Here is a 25,104-nt window from a genome sequence, read left to right as displayed (position 1 = left end):
GAAGATATTAAGTATCTACTGGCTTAAGGATTAGACATTATACCTTTTCTCTAATACTCTGGTAATAGAGTGAAAGGATTGGTACTCTTACTGATACTGTGTATTGATAAATGACATTACTTTCCTCTAAATTATGACATGATAAATTCTTTAAATACTTTTTTCCCCTAAATGAAGGAGTTTTCAATAGAAGGAAATGGTCAGAAAACACATCTCAGCATTTTTATGTCTATATAATGCAGGGAGTCTCAGATGAATTTATATGCTTAAGTAATACAGATGAAAATTGTGTAAGCTTTTCCCCTTTTTGCCTTAACTGCCAAGAAACCTGGAGTCACTGTAATCAGCTCATCTCAGGTGCCTGTTAACATCTAACCCGTGTTCCCGACGGCCTTGCTTGTGTTTTCATCCCTAATTGGGTTTAGTTCTGTAAGCTGTATCACATCCCTTTATAAGTCCATAGCAAACTCTATATAAATTGAATAGAGCTGAAAAATATATTAACTCGACCAAAGTTTTATAGCTAATTTACAGTTGCCTACAATAGTAATGCATGATTGAACTAATGACAATCCTATAACAAAAACACTAATGACATTTGTTTTTAACATTTCCTGTAGAGTATAATCGTGAGAATTGAAGAGTGAGTTAAGGTTTAGACCTATGTCTCTTTTCTTCCACTTTTATGACTCTGAGATTAAAAAAAAAAACAAAAACTGTCCTGATGAAGAACTGAAAAAGTTGCTTTTCTCTGCAGTTTTCTAAAAGTGGAAGTTAATGTTCTAAAATGTATGTACACATTGCAATTGTGTGTAGAGCTCAAAAGCGTAAAAAGCAAAATATATTGAATTTCAACATACTTGTTATCCTGCATTCCAGTTGACTGTAGAGAATCTCTAGTCATGTCTATCTGTTTTTGATGCCTCTACAGAATAACTGCCCAGCATCCTCTGCCCAACCAATCAGAATGTAGGAAAATCTACAGATATGACGGAATCTACTGTGAATCTACCTACCAGAAGTATGTTGAAATCTTTGTGAGTCTTCCTTCTGGCTCGTACATCAGTGCTTGTGGTTGCCAGCTATTCAAAAATATCCTTGTGTTGAAACCTTCTTTTTATCTAATTTAGTGGGGGAGAGAAAAAATACAACAACAACAAACCAAACCAAACAAAAACAACCAAAACAATTTGCTTCTGATATCAAGACAGAAAAAAAAATGTTTATTTTTTTTGAAATTGTGGTCTAAAAGTTTTTTTTAACGACTGTGTTAAAGCTCTTAGGTAAGCTTCTTTATATTGCAATAAACAAGTACTTATATGCAAGAAAATCTCGGCAAAATACATTGCACAGGTGCTACGCATCTTAGGGATTTGAAAGGTGTGTTATGTATAAATTAGCTGTCACTTTTTTTCAATCCTGTAATGGAATGATGAGTTGTAATTTGCATAATCCTTTAAGAAGTCAAATTATACTGTCATGTAGCAGACTTAACATGCTAGCTAAGATTTCAGAGCTTTGCAGCTAATTACTATGTACCTTACAGGACAGTTAAATTGAAGTTGAGTCCTCTGTCTTTGCTGCCATTTGCTTTGTCCATTACTTAACAGAATCTGCACTTTGGGTAACGAGGTGTTGTTACTATCACTGAAGTAAACATTCTGCTCTGGGAGGAAATGGCATTTTTATATATCATAGTTGGACTTGTATTGCTTTTGCTGTGAAGAAAGTTTTTGTCAGAAACAGTAATCCAATTGGAATCTTCCTAAAAAAGATGAAATTTATGCTTTCCAGAAAAGTTATGGAATATTGATTGAAGCAACATTAACCTTTAATTAAATTCTCCTATAGAAAATGTAGAGTAATGTAAACATAATTCCACTGAGGGCATTATTTTTTCTGGATATACTTTGTAAATATGCTTTGTTGTGTTTTTGTCTTCATACTCTTCTTTTGTAGTAGTGTGACTATTGAACAACAGTACCATTTTTTTCCTTAAAAATCGTTTCTGAATGCAAGCTGGTGAGTCCTACTTTCATTTACTCCTCCAACTGGTTGTAGAGCACTTTGTTTCATGCTTTCCATTTTTAAAAAGATCAGAAATTCTGGTGGTTGTGAAGGCTGCTCTCTGAAATAGACACAAAGCGGATACTGGATGGAGCTGGGACTGTTCCCTACCTAGCATGGTTTAGGTGACTGTATAACTGTATCTTTACTATATATATGTAGTTATCTCTGGCTTTATTTCTTGATATTTCACTGTCTAGATAGTGTTACTATTTTTTTCAGAACAGGTATAATTATAATGCAGAATTGTTACTGATTATCATTAAAAAAATTCTTTGTTATCTGTGAGTCGTTTGTTGTGGCTCTTGGTGGCCAGGTTTCTGTAATTTGTTAGTGATTTTTGTGGCTTTGTTGTATACGTTGAAGAATCCTTTTGTCGTATAAGAAGGGGGTAGTTTAGAGACGTATTAAAGCAGCATTTGATTGCTGACCATTCAGATAAGTGCAGATCAACAATCAACTGTTGTTTATTTATAATTAGGCCAGTTTCATGTGTCTGAAATTACTATTGGCTTAGAGGCTGAGATTTGTCAATGAGGAGCCCGGATGGGGCCACCAGGAATTTGACACATAGTAAGGCTTCCCTTCTAGCTGTAGGAATCATCTCAAGGGCTTGCTTTTTAAAGAATAGGTGTTATTTGTAGTCAAGGTAGACACAGTAGGCAGCACAGCTGTGACTGCCAGGGAAAGTCACTAGGGGGATATTCATAACAAGGAAATATTGGCAAATAAATGATGAAGAAGGGGAGGAAATCCCCAAGATGTTAAATTGGAGCACTGTCACTGAGATGATTAATGGTGTTGTGTATTTTAGTGAAGATGCTTATCTGAATTGTCTTGAAACTATAGTGTACATTTAATAGCACCTATAAAAAAGCATGTGGTACACAAGCACACTGAAGAGAAAAGGCCAGGGATTCCGATTTTATTTTCCAATTTTCTCCAATTAAGTTTTTGGCTTCTGTTTATTAGAAAGCTGGTGTTTATATATTATATAGAGAGTATGTTTATTCTATAGATTTATTATTCATCAGCATTTATATAGCTACTTTCCCTAGAAGATTGAAATGTATTGTGAAAAAAACCATGGATAGTATTGTAAAAAACATGGGTGGTTTTTCCACACTCTTGTTGGGTGACTATTACCAAGAGTAGGGAGATGTAGGCAAACAGTCAGGGTCACAGGGCTGCAGTGAGTAAAGGGCTACACTTTTATCAATGATGGAGTCAGTACAATTTAAAAACACTTCTACATCAATTTCTGGTGAAGGGGTAGCTGTTTTGGAAGATCCTCTAGCTTTTAGTGTCAAACCATAAATATCCTGATTCTGTGGTGTGAATTATCACTTGCCTGGAGGGATTGTTATCTATGAAAGCAGGTGCATCTTTGGGCAAGTTACTTAACCTCCTTGGGCCTCAATAATTACCAGTAGATATAGGAATGGATACAGACAAATGACATATCATCCTATCTTCAATGAGCTTATAGTCTATTACAGCAACGTTTTTCTAACTCTTGGTTACTATTCAAACAGCCGGAGATGTGTCCAATTTAGTGGATCAAGATCCTAATTTTAAAAATGAAATGGAAGAGAACAGACAATTTTATTGTATTGCATTTTAGTAAGAATGTGTCTTATTTTGTGAGGCTCCCTTTGTAGTTTCATATTTGTGTATGTGTACATATAACTGCATGCATGTGTTTACTGGGTAGATCATGAGGTAATATGTGTTTGTACTGTGTTTCATATCCAAAAAGAATGGAAGCCACTGTAATAGAGTTGAGTAGGTAAATGTATAAACAGAATAATGTATAGGTGGTGTCACTTTGTATTCAGGGTACACTGGATTATAAAGAAAGAAATGGTCAGTCTTATGAAAAGCGTTCAGGAATGAAGAGGCTACACTGTTTGGTCTCTCACATTCAGGAATGTGCTGGAGCCAACTTGGATGAGTTTGTGAGAGTCAATTGTATGCACCTCTTTCTCACTTTGTTATTTCTGGCCTCACGTTAGTAACCTGAAGTTGCAGAAAGTATTTGCACCATGGAAATTGGAAAATATTGCAATTCTGGTGCTCTCTAAGCCCCAAGTGATTGTTAAACATGTCCTAGCATGCCATTGCTTATATTTGTTCCAAATATAATTCTGTGGTTTTATAATTATGGTGAATTACATATTTAAAAACATTATTTTCCATGTTGCATTTAGATTTTATTGGTAATTATTTAAATGATTAGACAATTGTTTCAATAATGAAAGTTTAAAACAAGCAGGGATATAAAACCTGTGATTAATTATTTTAAAAGGTCTATAATTAGTTCCAAATAATAGTAATAGTTACTCTAACTTCTATTAAATGCTTATTATACTTTCAATTTAAAATTCCAAGTTTAATTGGTGAGATCAGGTTTTTTGGTAAAGGAAAGGTATATAGTGTTTCAAAAAATACACATCATATTGTAAATATTTTACAAATTGTATCATTTTAAGTTAGGCAGTTATCTTGCTAAGTATTACAAATTTTGGGTCTCAGACCCCTCCTCTCCTTTTCAACGGTCTTTTATAGTTTACAATAATGCCCCTGTGTTTTAGCAAACACATCTGTAAAGTGGTGGATTTCATTGGAAGATGTGAAAGTTCTTTTCAAATTAAAACAGTTGTCAATCTTGTAACAATATTTTCAAATACAAAAGTAAAAGTAGCATAGATAGTTTAAAGTAGGAGAAAAGACACCCCCTCCGTAATAACTATAACTTTGAACTTTATGTTTATTGTTTTTTATTTAGAGACAGGGTCTTGCTCTGCTGCCTAGGTGGTGGTGCAATCATAGCTCACTGCAGCCTTGAACTCCTGGGCTCAAGCTCCCAAGTAGCTAAGACTACAGGTGCATGCCCCCATGTCTGGCTTTTTGTTTTGTTTTGTTTTTAGTAGAGGACAAGGTCTTACTATGTTACCCGGGCTGGTCTCGAATTCCTGGGCTCAAGCCATTCTCCCACCTCAGCCTCTAATAGTACTGGATTCCTGGCCTGAACTTGAAAGAAAATATTTGGTAAGTCAGAGGAAATAAAATATTCACAGACATGAGATGGAGTAGTAGTTGTAAGTTCAAAGGAAATCACCTGTGTTAAGAAGACTATGAGATAGTGAGGAAAGATAAGTAGGAAAGACTCAGCTGAGCTAGGTGTTTGTAGCTTCAAAACTTACATTGCAATTCAGCCATATAGTTGGACACTATCGTAGAGGGATTTGAGGAAGAGCGGGATGTCCTTAAAGCCAAGAACAATCCGTTCACCAGTATTTAGAAAAGATGGAGTGAGTCTGAGATGGCAGCTTCAATTACTAACGTTTATTGAGCACGTGCTTTGCCATTGTAATAGGCCTGGCAGTACCTATTTTATACAACGGGGTTTAATCCAGGATTCCTAGACTCCAGGTGTAACCAAGATTGAGAAACCCTGATTGAGAAGGTGTTTGCAGTGGATTTAGACAGTTGTCATTGAAAGCAAAAGAGGCAATTGGCAAAATTGTAAAGTTTGTCTTTGTTTAGTTGTCTTTTCCATCCTTTGGAATCCCATCATTTTCTAAGCCCTTTTTACTCCTTTGTGAAATTGATCCCACCTGGATACCTGGTTAGTGTTTCAAACCGGTGCCCCATCGGCACAGAGTCGTGATTGTCTGTAGCCCTCATTGCAGATCAGGTGTTGTTAACTGATGGTGTTACTGTTCTCAGGACAATTTGCCTTTTCATAAGCAACTCCAGGTGAACGAATTCAAGAAAATGGGTAGTTTTTTCCTGTAGAATAATTTCAGACACCGTGACAGCGCTTGGATACATTCATTTGGGGCTAGAGGAACGTTTCTTTCTTCCCTGAAAATACAAATCCAGAATGTGGGTGCTCTATTCAGTATATAGTGTTAAGACTGGCCTTGGCCAAGAAACATGGATTTGGATTCGCACCCAAAAGAGGGAAGGAATTAACAAGTTCCAGGGAAGAGAAGAGGAGAATGAGTGAAGAAGGAGGGAACGCGCCAGTCTTTATCAGCTCTCTTGTACAAGACAGAGTGCTAACCACTTTCATGTGTTATCCCAATTAAGGCGAACAAGACAGGCGCCTTGTCAGGGATTCTGCTGGGGGGAAGATGGTCACCTGTGCTGGAGGAAAGGGAAAGGTCACGGAGGCTCCAGCAGCAGGAGTGAATTCTTTTGCTGGTTGTTTAACCTGATTGACTGATTGCTATTATACAGTCATCTTCCCCTCACCCCCACAATAGAACAACTTATGCCAGTTGTGTTAGGATCAGTACATAACAAAGAATTGAGAAAAGAGTTAGAAATATAAAATGAACTTCATAAAGAGCTCTAATGTTAAACATGTTAAACAGACATTGGACTTTGTAGCAAGAACTGCTTCAAGCCTTTCAATATCCAAATGAATTCTAATTTCCACATCATGCCTTTCAGACCTCAGCATGGTTTCTGGTGGTTTCTCCCAGGTGATTTTAGCATCACACCAATGCTTTTGCCTAAAAATGACTTGAAGTAGCATATGTTGGTAATGTGGATGGCATGAAAGTGTATTATTTAGGGCTTATTCTAGACTAGCCTAGAAGTGAGCGAATTTATTCATTCATTTAACAAATATATTTTAATCATCACCCACAGATCAGGTGCTTTTCTACATGAACTGTTCTACAGTAACTGAGTTATTCAGAGGTGACTAAGAAAACCTCTGCTTTCTAGAAGCCTAGAAGACTGAGATATCAATAAGTAATTGGCATTCTGCCTGAGAGGTGCCTCAAGAGAAATAAGTGTCAACTATGGAAGCAGCACCACGGAGGGGCCATTTTTAATAGTGCAGGGAGCCCAATGTCTTCATGGTGGAGGAGAAGCTATCTGAGCTTGGAAGGGAACCTGAGGCAGTGGTTTGGGCTAAAAGGCATTTCTGGTGTGGCAAATTGCAAAGGGCACAGGCAGAAGTGGAGGGCTGGGGAACGGTGACAGGAGGTGAGGCGGAGAGGAAGGGAGAGCAGAGGCCTCAGATCCCGGAGGACTGCCATCCTGCGAGATCCCTCACAGGAGTTTTCAGGAGTGTGACAGAGACTGCATCTTCGAGAAGAATTACCCTGGAGGTGGATTAGGCCCGAGGCTGCTATGGCAGTGTCCCACAGCTTCCTCTTCTTCTCTTTGTTTCACAACACTTTTAACTTGTTTTGCAAGAAGGAATGTGAAATTGTGCTGTTTATTAGTTTAAAGTTGTTTTTTATCGATAAATATCTTGAAGGACTCTCCCAGTGTGAAATCTGGTTCAGGATCTGTCTGCAAACTCATTGCTTTTCCTGGCTTGAGGTGCCCACGTCTGCCTTTCTCCTCACAGACCACTTGTAATTCAAGATAAACCTATGCCAGAGAGTAAAAATGGATAGGCACAGGCAGCATGATTTAGAATGAAAGAATATTAATTGGCTTCACCGGAGTGTATATTTTCATTATGAGCGAAGTGACTACCTAGATTTTTAAAAATACTTGGTGGGTGACACACCTGCAGTATGTATGTGACCTCTAGAAACTTGAGAACGAAAGTAAAGGTCAAGGTGAGAGGTGTAGCGCCACAATGAGCCTTTTGTAGGCATGCTGTTGAACAGCGGCGTTCAAAAATCGCTAACAGGTGGTTTCAGAAAGTCAGTGATACTAATGTGCTTGTGTCCAGACTTTAAAAGTACTGCAGCAAACTTATACATCAACTATGGTTTTAGTAAATTCTCCTTACCTTATGAACAGCTTGTTCTGTGTATTGAGTTTATAAATGTCTTCAGTAAATCTTTGGACTTAGTTTATGCATTAGAGTGGAATAATTATGCTTTGTTCTTTCACGACAAGCAAGCTATTTTAAACGATTAAGTCCATGCAGTAGTGTTTAGTCATTGCTAGCCGTGGTTAAATCTCCTGGAAATGGATCTGGCTTTGATCCTAGCCCCACAATTATCTGTTATATGTGGGACAGCGACTAAGTTGCTTAACTTTAAGCTTCTGTTTGCTTATCTCTAAAAGTAGGGGCAAAACAATACCTCAGAGGTTGTTTTGAGGATGAATGTGATGATTAGGATGGTGATAATAATTAACATTACTGATCTGTTACCAGATGCCAATGTCAGGCACTGGGCTAATGGCTTAACATACATTAAAAAAAATCCTTACAATAAACTTATGCCTTAGGTATGATTATTACCACATTTTACAGATAAGGTTACAGAAGCTTTCAGAGCTGACAGAAGTAACTCAAGGTTAAGAAGGCAGGATGTGGTGGAATTAAGATTAGTATCACCAAATTATGACCCACTAGCCAAATCTACCCCCAACCCCCGAGTTTTTGTAAAGTTTTATTGGAACAAGGCCATGCCCATTCATTTGTGGTGGAATTAGGATTAGTATCACTGAATTAGGGCCCATGAGCCAAATCTACCCCATCCCCCTCCATTTTCATAAATAAAATTTTATTGGAAAATATCCGTATCTATTCATTTAGGTATTGTCTGTGATTCCATTCCTACTACAAGGGCATAGTTGAGTAGTAGTGACAGAGACCATATGGCCCACAAAGCTGCAAATATTTACAATCTGGCCATTTATAGAAGTTTGCTGACCTCTGCATTAGACTTCAGGCTATCTGACGACGGAACCTAAGGTCTAAACCATGAAAACACTAATCATGGTGCTTGGCATATAGTAAACATATACTAAATGAGTACTACCTTGGTGCTCATCTAACTTACTATAGAACTGTTAACCTCATAGAGCTATTATCTGCAAAGTGGAAATAATAAGCATTCAACCAACAGCAGGAAAAGTCATTATAACTGTGGAGATGTTGAAGAACTTAAAGTTCCAAAAGGAACACACTCTGAATTGTGTGTTATACTTGTTGTTTATTACTATGCTTTATATAATATAAATGAGAAGTTCCATTGTCACATCAAAGAATAGTATTGCATTAAAGGAGATCATTGTGAATTTTAGTGACTATTGAGGATATCTATTAAAAGAAATTAATTTCATACCTGAGAAAATTTTATAATTTTAGGAAATTTAAAAAATAGAATTTTCCTTATGAAAAATACATATTATCAAAAAACCACTTACAGTATTATGATCTGTATTATTTAAAAAGTATATAAGCAGTATCTTTACAATAAGAAAAATATGCAGCAAGACAACTCTTTTAATGAGAAGATAAACAATAAATATACCTCCCTCAATCATCCTGCCAGCAACAAAGGAATGAAATTATAGTTTCCACTTCACCCTACTCATAACTTTTATTTCCATGTGTTCTTCTGTTGATTTAGGGAATTCCCTGTCCTCTCCTCTGTAAATGGCCTTGGATTTGTGTTATCTTGGAGCTCACAGAGCAGGCTTTGGTGGGCCTTCAACTTGTGTTGAGGGAATATTCTTGGAATTTCTTTCACCAGGCCCAATGTTATGGCTCTGGGTTGGTGAATGGTGGGCGGGGAGGGGGAGTAGTCCTAGATTAGGACTCATGACGTTTATCCTCTTCCCTTGCAAAAGCTCTTTTTGAATAGAGATGCAATACATTTTCATTCTGGAACATTTAGAAAACACAGGTAAGCATAAAGAAAGAATATCAATGTTTTTGTAATTGTCCTACCCACAGATCACCACTGTTAACAGTTTGGTGGCCGTCTTTGTAGTCTTCTATACAATGGTGTGTGTTTCTATGAGTAACACTTTTTATAGATGTATATCCATGTATATAGGTATTTTCTTGTGAATCCATCCACACCTGACTTGGCTGGGAAATGTCTGGGACCAGGTGTTCTAATTTGTATATGAGCAGCTTATTTGGGGAAGCTGGAAGCTACATGGTCAGTTTCCATAGAGAAACTGTTCCACAGAGATTTCCTTTTTGATGTGACACTTACATTTTCCCTAGTGTAGTTTGTATTGAAATTCAGGATTTTTAGGACTTGTTTTTGTTTTCAAAAGAATTTGTTTGAATTTAAATTCAAGCCTGAACTAGTGATATACTCATTAGTGATAGGATTTTCAGCAGATAAATCTTTGCTTACCACCTTAATATTTATTTTTATCTAGACATAGTACACATTTAAATGTGGAAATAGTTTTGCAGTTATAGGATGAAGCTAGTGGTGAGAAGGGTGTGGTGAGAAGGGTATGTTGGCTTAAAGAAACATATGGCTTTTTTAGGTCAGTTATGTCCATGTATGAAAAGTTAAGCAATTAGATGGAGTTTTCTGATTACTTTCCAAACTCATCCTGTCACATGTTATGTCTGCTGCATTATCCTCTAGGTTGCTTAAAAATAATTTTATTTACTGTGTTTAGCATTGAGATGTTTAGGTCTAGTTCTTAAAGCAGAGAGAGGGCTGGGTGCTTCGAGGACGTTGGTTCAGTGACCAGCATGTAACAAAAGCATTGTTGGGTTATTTTTTCACTGGCAAATTTGAGACCTTGTGATTCATATATCAGTTTAAGAATTCTTTGGAATTGGATGCTTGGGATTTATGTGGTTAAATAGACTATCACCACATCTTATTTAAATCCTAATTTCCCTGTCCCTCCCTCAACCCAGTTATAAAGGATCTCTGGGCCTTGCTCTTTGCTTGTTCTCATGTGTTACTAATGAGAAGAGGCCTATTTCTCTTACTAGCAATTCTCATTACTTGCATTTCAACCATCATAAGCTTCATAACAGTATCATTTTCCTGATTATTGCCTGTCAGAGGTGCTTACAGTGAATCACAGCCAACTGCATGCTTTGGCCTTGACACTGGAAGGTATACAGTCTTTTTGATGATTCTTCTCTTTGCTTCCTTTCTTCAACTCCACTTGAAAAACTGTTTTAGGAGTAAAATTGAATGAGCATGGCTTGGTCAGGCACAAAGCATTCTGTCTTGTGTGCTTGAGGCACCATCTGGATGTCTTGGTGAAGAACGCATTTTACAGTAATTGCAGGGGAATCCTTGCTCACTTCCAGGGGAAGCAGCATGCTTTTCCAGGGACTCCCTAACTGCCTGAGGGCTTGCAAGCAGAAAATGAGAAGCAGCAGCTCCACTTCTCATCCCCTAGAGAAATTCATCAGGTGTCCTAAGTCTTGAATAGCTATCAGTGAAAACAATGGTATTCATGGCACCACCCTTTTAAAAGGAGAGGTTTGTTGAAACATCCAGCGGAGATGAGGATGGAAGGTCAAAGGTATTCCTGAGCTCTTGTAAAATTCATGATCAATACATGCATCTGATAGCAAGATTGTTTACCCTCTTTTCTGAATGCTGCTTGCCCAGAGGTAGTAACAATTTATATGATGCTGATAGGAATAAAGAGTGTTGTGTTTTTTATTTTTTAATTTATCATGGTACTTGGGAAATGCCTCAGGGAAGAGAAGACTAGAACACTAAAATTATGGGCCAGCAGATTTTAAGTAAAGTATATTTTTACACGGGCCTGGTGGCAAGTTTGGTTCCCTTGTGCCACAAATACCTTCATTGGGTCTGTTCAGGAGAAATTTGCAGGACATGAGTGTTTGCTGTGGTACAGAGTGTCCTGAGAATGCGAGGCTCTGAAATAGAGACAGGAGAATGACTATAGCCACATTTATTCTGCCTTCAAAAGGAAACATTCATTGATGCCAAGGCCTTTCATTGTGAGGCTAGGTTGATCCTTTTGGGACAACGGAAGCATTAACTCTTGACGGTGAAGTTACCTTTCAGGGGCCCCATTCCTACTTCTATGTTGGCTGGTTTTCGATATGCAGTAACGCATAGACTGCATAGGCTGCATTCATTGATAAGGCTGAAATCCGGAGAAAAGGAAAGAACATGCTCCAAATATGGGGTGCTGTGGTCTTCAAGCATTATTGTAATTGACCCGAGCAGCCATGTTTGAAATAGACAATATTATTCTGAGTTTGCACTCAAGACAGTGGGAGCTCAGAGAGGTCAGGCACATTGCTCAGTTCACACAGCTAATGAGGTGCAATCCGGTAACTAACTATTGGAGACCCTCTCTGGTCTGTGTGGCCCAGCAGTTCATCCCTTTTCAACTGGATGACAGGGTCCCTTGGAGCAGGATGACACTTTACCTTAGAAAAACATCCATCCTCTATTTGAGGATGATCTGTTGAAATCTATTTCTGCAAAAGAAAAAGACCCTAAGGAACTTGAAGCCATGCCATAGAAAATCAAGGTTTGCCATATTTGAACATCAGTCATTTAAAGAACATACAACCAGTGTCCTTTGAGTGTAAAGCTGTGTACTGTCCAGCATGGGGCAATTAGTTCTCCCCCTTGGGGATTTCATCTGTCCTTACACTGTGGTTATCACATAGAAATGGGTGAATGTCAACTTTTAATCCTAAGCCCTCTTTCCAAACTCTAGTTTTCTATTTTCAAACTACTTGACCTTTGCATTGTTTCACCTCACAACAGTCTCTACATGTAATGACCAACAAGTTTGGAAGCACTTCCCATGAGCATTCCCAGTTCATCCTCAAAGCAACCTAGTGAACTGTATTTTGTCTCTGTTTTACATGGAGAAAAACAAAAACAAGCCCCTGTTTGTTAAGTGATTTGAAATATTTCACACAGCTCGGGTGTAACATGGCTGGCGCGCAGATTAAGACCTCTCTCATCTCCCAGTTTAGGGCCTTCTCCAGGACTGCCACCATTCCTCCAAAATAGAACTTGGCGTCTTCCCCAGAAAGATCCTCTCCTACCTTGCACTTCTTTTGCTTTATCTTCATTTATATAGTAATTCAGTCTCATTCTTGACATCTTTTATTCTGCCTCTCTTGTCTCAAATATTCTTTTAGTAGCATATTTTCTTTTAAAACTCCCCTTCTTTTCACATCCCCTTAATCCACGCTATTACTTCATGCCTAGATTGTTGCAGTCTCCTAACTAGTGTTCTTATCTCCTATCTTACTCAGTTTGGTTCAAATAAATACTTGAGTCCTGCTCTATGCAAAGCACCATGCTAGAGAATGCAAAGATTTTCCTTTCTGGGCTGCTTCATAAATAGTTACCAGATTGAAATACTGTTTCTAACATATTTTTCTGCTCAAAATCACTGACTGCTCCATCTCACTTCATGCTGTCTGTAATCTTAGCTTAGTGTTTAAAACTTACCAGTGTAGCTCCATTCTGCCTTTCAGCCTCCCCATAACACCAGACATTTCTCAGCGCAAGTTCTGTGCTCTGTCCGTGAAACATGTCCGTTCCTTCTTCTTAGGCACAACACATGTGCTAAGTCCCTGCCTTTGCTTGCTCCTTTGTAAAGTCTTTCTAGCCTTGTTTTATCCACAGTGGTTTCTCTCTTCTCTTAACACATTAATTGAGTACCTTCTATAACCAGGAACTATTGATTGGTATATATCAGTGGACAGAGGCCTTAATCTTTGTTCTCAAAGTTGGATGGCATTAGAAACAGGCAGTAAACAGCAGATGTTAAAAATGAAGGAAATCGTATAGTCTGTTACATGGCAGTCAGTGGAACAAAAATACAGAAGGTTAAGAAGGAATTAGGAGTGCTGGGGTAGAAGTGAGTCATTGTGGTTATAATAGATGATAACCATTAAAAGAAAGATAACATTTGAGCAATTGTAAGGAAGTGAGGGAGTTAGGCATTCACATAGCCAGGGGAAAATATTCCAGGTAGAATGAACAACCATTACAAAGGTGCTGAAGTTCTTAATGTGTTCAGAGCACCCCAGGGAGGCCAGTGTGGTGGGGGCTGAATGAGCAAGGAGGACAGTAGCAGGAGACAGGTCAGGGAGGTAACAGCACACGGGATGATGCTGGCAGGTTAGGGAAGGACTTCGGCTTTCGTTCCACTCAAAACAGTCTTGGGAGGATTATAGTTGAGGAGAAATGAGACCTAACTGATTTTAGTATCAGTATAGTTACTGGCTGAGCATATGCTTCAGGGGGCTGAGGGTGGAAGCAGGGGACTTAGCTCAGAGGCTATCAGCATAATCAAGGTGTGATTTGTACCAAGACGAAGTGGATATAGAAGAGAGAGAAGTCAATACTGAATCCAAGATTAAATACTAATGTATCATTAACTTTGTATTGCATGTGGTGGCACTCAATCACATGTATGCAAATAAGTACCTTTCACTCGTAAACTTAGAGATGAAGCATGACAAAAACTTATAAAAGTTAAATGGTAAGAGGCTCTGTGTATGTATGGATAATATCTCCTTAATAACATTGCAAGTTCCTTAGAGATATTTATTCATTTATTCAGTCCACAAACTTTTAAAAAGGTACTCGTTAAAGGCCAATGATTGCCTTGCATCTGAGCAGTGTGGAATGCAATAGGAGAATGTCAGTGTAGTGGGTAAGTATGCAGGCTATGATGGAGACTGATGTAGTCAAACCCTAGTTCCATTACTTATTTGCTGGGTGATTTTGAACAAGTTACTTAAGCTCCCTGTTTCTCACCTTTCTCATTTGTGAAATGCTGATGATAGTATCTCATAGGATTTTCTCTTAGGATTTTCCATAGGGATTAAATGAACTAATACACATAAAATGCTTAGAAAAGTGCTTCACCTGGAAGTGCATACTAAGTACTCAAATACTAACTCTAAAAAGTTAGTGCTCTGGAAAAGATAGTTGAAAGAGGATTTAACATTCAGAGTGACTTTTCCCCCCTGTAACTACCCATGTTCAAAACCTGTCAAGTTGCCTGGTTAATGAATGTGAATAATAAGGTCTCATAGTAAGCCTTGCTCTTTCGTTGATAGTTAAAAAATGACAGAGAGAATTGCATTATGATTAGTCTGATTACCTGCCTGTTTTTGAAGGTGTACATGGAAGCTGGTCAGTAACCCTTCTGGGTACATTTTGATTGACAGACTGGCAAACAGCATTTAAATCTCTAACACATAAAAAGATCAATGTTTTTCTTATTATTTTTTAGCTTAAAATGTTGAATGTGTATTAAAATGAGAAAAATAATTTTCAGGATAGATATGACTCCTAGTACATAAAAGCAAGGAGATCACATCAAGGAGGGAATATTATTTTTTTGACCAAATACAGGAAATTACTATTTTTCTCCTCCATGTTTATATTTTGCTACCTAATATCTCCCTTCTTTTTTTTTCTTTCATGTAGTTGTTATTTTTTTCATCCCTCTTATTATCAGCAACTATATGGCCTCCAAATCCAGGAGAGAGCAGTGCATTCCTGCTGTGGAACTCATGCGGACATCTTTAGTGTCAGAGGTAGTTTGAAGAGCAGCTTAATTCTGCTTTCATTCTGCCTGGTACTTCTGTGAGGCACTCAGGTTCTGTTTGAGCTCAGTATTACTGATCCCATCCTATACGTCCTAGATGGCAGTGCAGACAGCGTCTGTCAATGAGTAACAGGTAAATATTGAACAGGGAAGCCCTTTTGATTAACTTTGTGGATCATTATTTGAAAGTAGCATACAGTCAGAACAGCACCATCACTCATGATCATAGCACATGGCGTAGGGGTCAGAGCATCAAGCTGCTGATTTGAAAGCTGAGGCTGCATTCTTTGTTCTGCACATGGGCTTGTATTCATGCACTGCTGGACTAGTTACAACTCTCCAGTGAACAAAATGCTGACTGTTTAGCACAATATTAATGCAAAATATTTAAGATGGTAAGGCACAAAGAATGCTTGAGGGACTTTGTGCGATGTAGATATAAATATATTAAAGCAAGTTTATAATTACTTTTTGAAGTGTTTAACACCGGGTGCTTTTACCTTTTATCCAGGTTCAGAAACCTTTTTCTAATAAGGAACTTAGAGATGTGTGGCAGGTTGAGGATGAATTTTTGGTCTTATTAGTATATACTGAAAATAAGTAATTTTAGCCTCTATCAGTTTTCCTAGGTTTGTTCTACACTACCTAATGGGTACAAATTACCCCCAAGACACCCGGAAGGTTGATCCGTACCTGATTTGTCAAGTGATTCATTGAACCTCATGATAAGTTAATGGTTTATCATCATTAGGAACAATACTATCATCATGATTAATATTTTTGAGCAACCATCAAATAATATACATGGAACTTGTTAAAAGGCATAAATGATGTTGCATGGAAAAGAACAGCTTTCTGTTCTCAGATGTTTCTAAATTAACACTTACATGGTCATAAAAAGACACAGATAAAACATGATTAGGCTGCTTATGCATTTCTACGAGAAACTTAATTCAGTAGTCAAGTAGGCAATTCCAAAAGGTTTTCATAAGCCAAAGATTTTAAGTAAATCTTTTAATTGAGACTTTTAATCATACTGAGCTATAGAAATAATATTCAGATAATTATGTTCAATAATTAAGATCATCAAAACAACTAATCATTAAGATTATTAAAACAAAGCTAATCTACATCCTTCCTACCCATATTCTAGAGTGGTGGGTGAAAAGGTAAGCATTTTATGACACTTTAAGTATATAATTGCAACATTTACTGTTTAGCATATACGAACTGCAAAAGTGACAAAATCTATATCCAGTGTGCTGGATGGAGTCTTAATTTTATGTATCACTTAAGTGTTAAATTTATACAACCTAGTCAAAGTGGTAACAGCCCCAAAATAAAAAATAATAATTTTATTCTGGAAAATTATTCAAATGAAAAAATACAAAGTAGTCGTGCTAGGTAGAGCTGTAAATGACACGTTTCCATCAAATTTCTGAAGAAGAGATTCTGTGTTTTTTTTTTCTTTTTTCTTTTTTTTTTTGAGTTGGAGTCTTGCTCTGTCGCCCAGGCTAGAGTGCATTGGTGCAATCTCAGCTCACTGCAACCTCCGCCTCCCAGGTTAAAGCGATTGTCTTGACTCAGCCTCCCCAGTAGCTGGGATTACAGATGTGCACCACCACTTCTGGCTAATTTTTGTATTTTTAGTAGAGACGGGGTTTCACCATGTTGGCCAGTCTGGTCTCGAACTCCTGACCCCAGGCGATCCACCTGCCTCGGCCTCCCAAAGTGCTGGGATTACAGGTGTGAGCCACTGCATCTGGCCAGATTCTGTATTTTTTTAAATTTCAACTTTGCTTTTAAATAACAGTGGCAAATAGCAATATTCTTTCTTTTAATAATAATATTCTAGACTAATTTATGGGAACCACACTGCCTCTGGAAACGGACATGATTTAAAATTTCATTTAGAAAATAACCTCAGTTTTTCTAGTATTATCACAGAGCAGTGTATTAGAAATCACTATTATATTTTGAAATTTAGATCAACCTATAATATGAACATGAAAAACATAAACATGAAAATGTAATTTAACAAAGGTGAATTTTTCTTTACAATAGAAATATACTGAAAGCTTATGCCAGTTAAGGAACAGCATGGGCTACTGTCCTTGCCTCTTTCCCTAGGGAACCCAGGATCTGATTTGGATTAGCTTCCAAGTGAACATGTGTTAGGTGGTCCCATCATAACCCTGAATGGATATTTTGCCACACCACAAAACTAGAACATAATTTGACATAAATCTTTGTTTAGAAGCAAAATAGCAGAGGCTGCTGTGAGTCAGGGTGGAACTGGCAGGGCTGCGTGGGAACCTCACAGAGCCTGGTGTCTGGCAGATCTGGCACTTTTAGGCCTTTGGTTTCTTTGAAATTATAGGTAATGAATTCAACATCTAGTCTCCCTTTCTCTGGGACAGTAACCTTGGTACATGGTGTTCTTTCATGTAGACTTGTGACCCATATTTTTATTATTTTATTTATAAGAAAAATATACATATATTAATATTTAAAGTTACCCAATAATTGCCACAACTTAAAAAGAAATTTTTACTTTATTATGTTTGTACCCTAACAGAATAGAATGAGTTAGGCAAACATTATATAAATGATGGTGATACCACTGCTGGGTTTTAATATTCCATTTTAACCACTGGGCAAATTGGTCATGTTTTATTTGGGGAAAATGGAATGTATTGAGGGAGGATGTGGTCATTTTGAAAGTTATTTGGTTTAGTTCAGGAACAAACACTCATTTATCAAGGAAATATTTATCGTCTCCTTTTGGGAAACTGTAGGCATCCTCAGTCTCAAGGAAGTTGCATACCAGTGGGGCAATGAGGCATAAAATTTATTGATTTAATAAATATTTAGTGAATGCCTACTAAGTTCCAGTTCCTATAGCACAGAGTTTATATTCAATTGAGGGGAGCAGACATTATGCAGATACATGTGGACTTAAAAAGGTAGAGCTCTATAGTCTACAGTAAATTAAATCAGGGCAAGGAGATAGAGGGTGACAGTGCTTTTTATACAAGATGGGACAGGTGAAGTGCCTTAAGAAGTGCCTAAGTTTTTCAGTTCTTTGCAAATCCAGAGAGCAAACTTCTTTGTGGCTGTGGAGATTTGAGGGTCTCTTCTTGGAAAGTTGGAACTCAAAGCTGGCCCATGAATGAACAAGGTAATGACCAGGCCACGTCTGTACATGACAAACAAAAGATGGAAACAAGAATTTCTATTCGGGATTAACTAGAAAGGGATTAGGCATATGGAGTCTTGAAGAAGAAGAGAGGAATTTGACTTTGACATTTTATTTAGTTTCAATATACTGAAGTATTTGGGCCAAAGAATAATGGAATGTCTGGGATTTTTGTAACCTCTGTGTTTGCATGGAGTGGATGAGAGAGAGCGGCCGGCTTACAGGCTTTTATGATAATCATGAAGTGAGGAGACTATATAAATTTTCTATTTGCACAGGCATAGATTGTTTCATGTTTTATTTTTAAGGGCTATTGTATGAACGTGGGGTGGGGTAGAGGCATCATGTCATCTCCTGACTCATGAAAGTGATTTGCTGACTGGAAAGTTTGAGGACCACTGTTCTAGTCCCAGTATGCTGGCTGTGGTTTATGTAATTACCTACATGCTTCAACAGGATTCAATCTGGAAATACTTTTAAAAATTATATTTATTGGTAGAGCACCAAGAAGAACTTATGAGATAGTGAACACTGTTGGGCTTGAATAGGCAGCCAGAAATGTTTCTGCAGATGGATTATTATAAGAAATGGCCAACATTTAACTCATATCCTACTCTATAGGAAACAAATACATGTTAATGTTGTAGGATACATATACATAACATAAGCTAGTGATCATCAAATAGATGACCTTCAACTTTGTATTTGTTAGTGAATGCTGCCTGTGCATTAAGGTGCCAATCAAACATGACACATGCATGTTGTGGGTGATGGTGCAGGAATAACACATTCTTTCTTTTTTTGAGACGGAGTCTTGCTCTGTCGCCCAGGCTGGAGGGCAGTGGCATGATCTCGGCTCACTACAACCTCTGCCTCCCAGCTTCGAGCGATTCTTCTGCCTCAGCCTCTTGAGTAGCTGGGATTACAGGTGTGTGCCACCATGCCAGGCTAAGTTTTGTATTTTTAGTAGAGACGGAGTTTCACTATGTTGGTCAGGCTGATGTCGAACTCCCTATCTCAGGTGATCTGACCACCTTTGCCTCCCAATGTGCTAGGATTACAGGAGTGAGCCACTGCGCTCAGCCAACACATTCTTTCTTAAAGATAAGTCCCTACATGAGAATAGCTATGTAAATGTGTTTGCTAAAAGCAGAACCAACTTCTGTGATTAGTATGCACTTTCTGATAGCTACCATATTGAGAAGAGGTGTTTCATAAAATTTTTCTGAACTGTTCATTATTAACTACAAGATTCACACTCTTATTAACCTGATTTCTACCTCCATTAGATGATACAGAGGAAGAAAAGGAAATCCTATTTTAGTCATCATTTCCTTAGAACTTGTAATTGAAATACTGTACTTTATTTTCTGCTTTGGTATATAAGCTATTCTTGAAAGGTGTTCCATTGCATAGAAAGTAGATTTTTGTCTTTTAAATCATAAGGGTATGTTGAATATTATAACACCAGGATCTCAGCATCAACCCAGTGTAGGAATTCTGACGTAAACAATTTAAGGTCTTACAAGTGAGGTTCACACTTACTATACTTATTGTTGCAAATAATGTTTGATTTCTGAAAAATATCTCTGTTAACAGGATTTTCTTAGGGTCCCCCTGTATTTTTTGTCGTGTTAGGTGACTTTAAATAATATGAGCATGAGTATCCTGAAATGTAAGCTGATTCTATCATTAGCAATGCGTTAAGTATCTTAGCTTGCATCATTTAAAAACATTTCAGTTTTTTGGCAATTTATATTTTATTTTTCATTTCGCATCTATTGTTGTACCATTAAAGTTCTTCATGATGTTTGTTTGTAAGGTAACTCCTACATATGCTGCCTTTTCTCTCTTATCTTAACTCATAAAGCTGATATTACCAAAGCATAACTAGTACTTGATTCTCTTGAGATTAGCAGTGTTATTGGCCTGGCTGGCAGTTATCTGTAAGTTGCTGGAACACATTTTATAGCAGCTTCTATTAGTCAACAGAAATACTTAGAAAACTGCCTCCTGTATGCTTTGCATTAGGCCGTTGAGCTGGCAAAAGAGGGAGAACTTAAAATCGTAACTTAACTTCTTTAAAATATTTGTTTAGGGAGATAGTCATATAATGAATTTTCATAAATAATGTTAGAATTTAGTAAATCTTCAGTAAATTGTATTTTCTGAGTCCATAAGAATATGTAGTTTAACTTCTAACATTTTAAGATTTAGTTTGATATTTTGTTCATTGGTAGGATTGGAGATTGGATTATATTAAAAAATTAAACAGTTTTTAGATCATTCTCAATTCTATGTGTCTGTTTTTATAACAATTAGAATTGGCCTTTAAAATTCTCACCCAATGAAATAATAATACAATTTTTGTAAATAATATGTATTTTTGCATTTTCCATCATTATTTATCACCAGGCTTGAAATAGTATTAAGGAAAAAAACCCATCTTGTATTTCTATCTTGACCTTTCCCTCAGCCCTCTCACAAAACCTGAACAAGGGTCTTTATTTCTTATGATCAGACAAATTTGTAATAAACAAAGGTTGATAAGGAAAAACAAGACCTCACACCCCAGAGAAAAAGGACAGGAGGGTTGTGGAATTGCTTAGCATATTGCATGGGAAATTCTGTGTTAGGAAGTAAAGAGCTTCTTGCTGAAAAGCCACCTAGAGCCCTTGGGCAGGGGCATTTTATTTTCCCATAGATACCATGTTACCAATTACATAAAGAATAGTGTAGACTTCTTGTTAGTTGATAAATAGAGATTGGAATCATTTATTAGGTTATTTTATGGTATTTGTTAATGATATTTACCTTCCTAAATTGATTCAGCATAATCCTTAGAGCAGCTTTCCTTCATTTCTGGAAGACATATAGATAATGTGGTACTTATATGAAAGCTTACATGTCACTGAAAAACTGTGATTTTTGCCTTAGCTCAACGGAGCAGCAAGATTATATTAATATAGACTTTGGGCCATTTGAGTTCCCATAGGGTACAGAGTGTAGCTGATATGACATGACTTGCCTCCAACAGTTGTTTTAACAAGATATCCTTCATATACAGTATATTGAGCTGAAAGGCATAACTGAGTAATGTTAGCAAGAAACACTGTTGGCAAAATTCTTGACTTTCATCTTTATCTGATTAATCCAAAGCAATGTGTTACTACAAAAAAAAGTATTTTCAGCTGAATATATATGACAGAATATTTATTTCTTTTTAATGTCTATAACTTTACAAGAACTATTTTTGGTGTGTGATATTTTTATTCTACAAAAAGTTTTTCTACATCCATTACAAAGGACAAGTAGAAAAATATCCAGGACTGTGGGAGGCTTGATGCTAGTCATTTGTATAAATATTTATTGAGCACCTACTAGGTGCCAGGCAACATTCTAGGCACTGTGGAGATACAACAGTGGGTAAAACAGGCAAAGGTATGGGCCCTTGTGGTGTTTACTGTCCTGTGGAGGTAGCAGGCACTAAGCAAATAGGTCAATTGTAGAATACATAAAAAGTGGTAAGTACTACAGAGATAACAATAAACAGGAAAGTGGGCTAGGAAGACCTAGAGTTGGGGGTCAGGTTTGCAATTCAAAATAGGGTGGTCAGAAGAGGCCTTGCTGAAAGGGTGACAGTGAGCACAGTTGTGAAGGAGATATGGGAGTGAGCTATGTGGATACCCTGATTTCCTTTTAGAAATTATTAGTTCCTATCAGCTGACTGTATTGCCAGTGCTTGCTGTCTCCAGGAATGCTCTTTCCTGTTTCCTGTGTTTAAATTTTCTCTGTAATGCCTTATATTCTATTTTATATTCTACTTTGTTGGAGGAAGAATATATTTTATAGGGCAGTGAGCTCATTGGATGAAAGGTTCTGTGAATTTCTTTTCACAAAGCATAAAATCAAGCTTCCATAAATAATCCAAATTGCACCTTATCAAGAAATTGTTTTTGGTAAATGTTTGAAAGTGTAAAAGAAAGCTTTTGCACTCTAAAAATGGTATTTTTACTAATTTACTAATTAACACGTTTCTTCTGCTTAGCACTTTCAAGACTTGATTTAATTATAGTTTCTAGTACCTTAAATAGTGTTTTAAAGTGAGTCAGTGTTGCTTTGCTCAAAACATTGCAGTAAGGGTTTTTTTTTTTGTTTGTTTGTTTTTGCCCCCTTTGGCTTCGATTTATATGAAATAGATTTTTTTATTTTCCGTGCCAGAATTCTCATTGAAAATACATATATGACCAGGTGCAGTGGCTCACACCTGTAATCCTCGCACTTTGGGAGGCTGATTGCCTGAGCTTAGGAGTTCGAGACCAGCCTGGGCAACATGGTGAAACCCCGTCTCACTAAAAATACAAAAAATTAGTCGGTCGTGGTGGCATGTGCCTGTAGTCCCAGCTGCTCCAGAGGCTGAGGCAGGAGAATTGCCTGAACCCGGGAAGTGGAGGCTGCAGTAAGCTGAGATCGCGCCACTGCATTCCAGCCTGGGCAACAGAGGAAGACTGTTTCCAAAAAAAGTAAAAGAAAAAGAAAATACATAGAGTTCTGTTACTTGCCTGACAGAACTGCGGACAATCAGGGATATATTAGATGGGTATTTGTTTCACAGACCCAAGGATAGAGTTAATTGAACACCTTTTCCTTTGTAATATGCAAGTATTTCTGGTTTGATTCTGGGCTTAGAAATAAAATGGAAGAAGCTCCAATTCTCTTCTTTATTCTGGGTTTGGATTGGCTCCCAAAATATTGAGAAGATTCCTCCCCTGGAGAGGTGCCTACATCACATGGTAATGGCCAGAACAGTCAATCAATTAGAATTGTTTGGTAATGTGTACATTAATGTCTTACAAAAACAAAACAAAACAAAAAGACAAAAAAAAACCACTTGTGAACCACAGATTTCCAAGAACAGTGGAAAGTCAGGTATCAGTTAAGAAAGAGATTGAAGAGTTAGATTTTTAATTAGAGCATTTTCCTCTTTGAATGAAATAAACTTAGAGTAACACAATTGATGTAATATTAAGTCTGTTCATATTTAAGATTGGGTAGAAGAAATTCTTGGAGAGCAAACTATTCTCAATATTACTTCTTTCCTAGCAGAATTCACACAGAAATAGGGGTGGAGAGTTTCTTGCTGACACAGATGTGCAGTTTCACATTTCTTATGTTGCTTAAACCAGTAAAGTTTTAGAAAATGAAATTATTTTAGAATAAGAATTTATTTTAGAATTAAGTAGATTTAATATCAGAAAATAATTGAGAATCACTAATATTTTCAGTGAATTATATGAGATATCTGGAATTACATTCCCCAAAGTAAATGCATAACTGCTGTTTTACTTGTAATAGCTACCTTCCCTGAATCTCAAACCCCAATTTGCCTGTGCTAATAATTGTGCATGCATGTTTGGACAAATCATACTCAGAGATGCTTCAGATTGCCTTCTTCTGTGCCCATTTTGGGGTTATTTTCAGTACCATTCTTCATTGAAGGGAGAAATAGCTATTTATATAGAAAATGCCTTCCTTTTATTACCATCTTTCCTCCTCCGTGTAGAATTCTCTCTTTCTCTCTCTCTCTCTCTCTCTTTCTTTTGTACAGATACCTCATGTATATATATATTTTCAAGGTTCACTTGAATTGTACCTTTTCTTTTTACTTTTTTTTTTTTTGAGACAGAGCCTTGCTCTGTTGCCCAGGCTGGAGTGCAGTGGCATGATCTCAGCTCACTGCAACCTCTGCCTCCTGAGTTCAAGCGATTCTACTGCCTCAGCCTCCTGAGTAGCTGGGATCATAGGTGCATGCCACCACGCCCAGCTAATTTTGTATTTTTAGTAGAGATGGGGTTTCACCATGTTGGCCAGGCTGGTCTCGAACTCCTGACCTCCAGTGATCTACCCCCTCCTCAGCCTCCCAATGTGTTGGGATTACAGGCGTGAGCCACCGTGCCCGGTTGAATTGTACTTTTTCTTTCAGATGTTCAGGCACTGAATTTTTCCTATGTGCATAGTACTGTTGGGCAATAAAGGTTTATAAAAATTTAAAAGTATGTTTCTCACCCATAAGAAAGTTACATATAGTATTGCTGAGGAGACAAGGTACAGTATCAGCATTTTTGAATGGGCATGTAGTCCAATCTGATTTTTTTTAGGAGAATAAGGTAAGACCCAAATATGTAAAATAGTTGATAAATAAGTAGTAGTAGACAGGCAAGTAAGTATGTAGTTAAGTGCCACAGTGACCATTACCACTAATAAGAATAGTGAAGTTCAGAGAAGCATGAAATCAGTTAAAGTTGGAGAAAGTCTCTAGAAGAAAATGAAACCGGAGTTCACCCCAGATGTTTTGGGGCATTGAAATAAAAGATTTGAGATGAGAGAGCTGCATGAACAGAAAGCTCAAGGCAAAACCTGGGCATTATCTGGTTACATTCCAACGTGGGCAGGAGATGCCAGATTGCATGTTTGCAGGAAGGGTGAGTGACGTCACAGGAAAGTGTGTAAGAGCTGAAAGAAGAGACTGCAAGTAGGGAGCCCATCTAGAGGTTTTG

General features: G+C 37.4%; 1 protein-coding gene across 1 annotated transcript in view; it reads left to right on the top strand.

Annotated features, from left to right (window-relative positions):
* The window catches only part of NPAS3 (neuronal PAS domain protein 3), an 861,019-nt gene that overhangs the window by 119,655 nt on the left and 716,260 nt on the right, over positions 1-25,104 (top strand). Inside the window, 1 exon segment of the mRNA XM_017961099.2 lies at positions 932-1,021. Coding sequence (XP_017816588.2) covers positions 932-1,021 — 90 coding nt within the window.

Source organism: Papio anubis, chromosome 7, assembly GCF_008728515.1.
Source record: "Papio anubis isolate 15944 chromosome 7, Panubis1.0, whole genome shotgun sequence".
NCBI lineage: Eukaryota > Metazoa > Chordata > Mammalia > Primates > Cercopithecidae > Papio > Papio anubis.
This window is presented reverse-complemented; position numbering and strand designations above follow the sequence as displayed.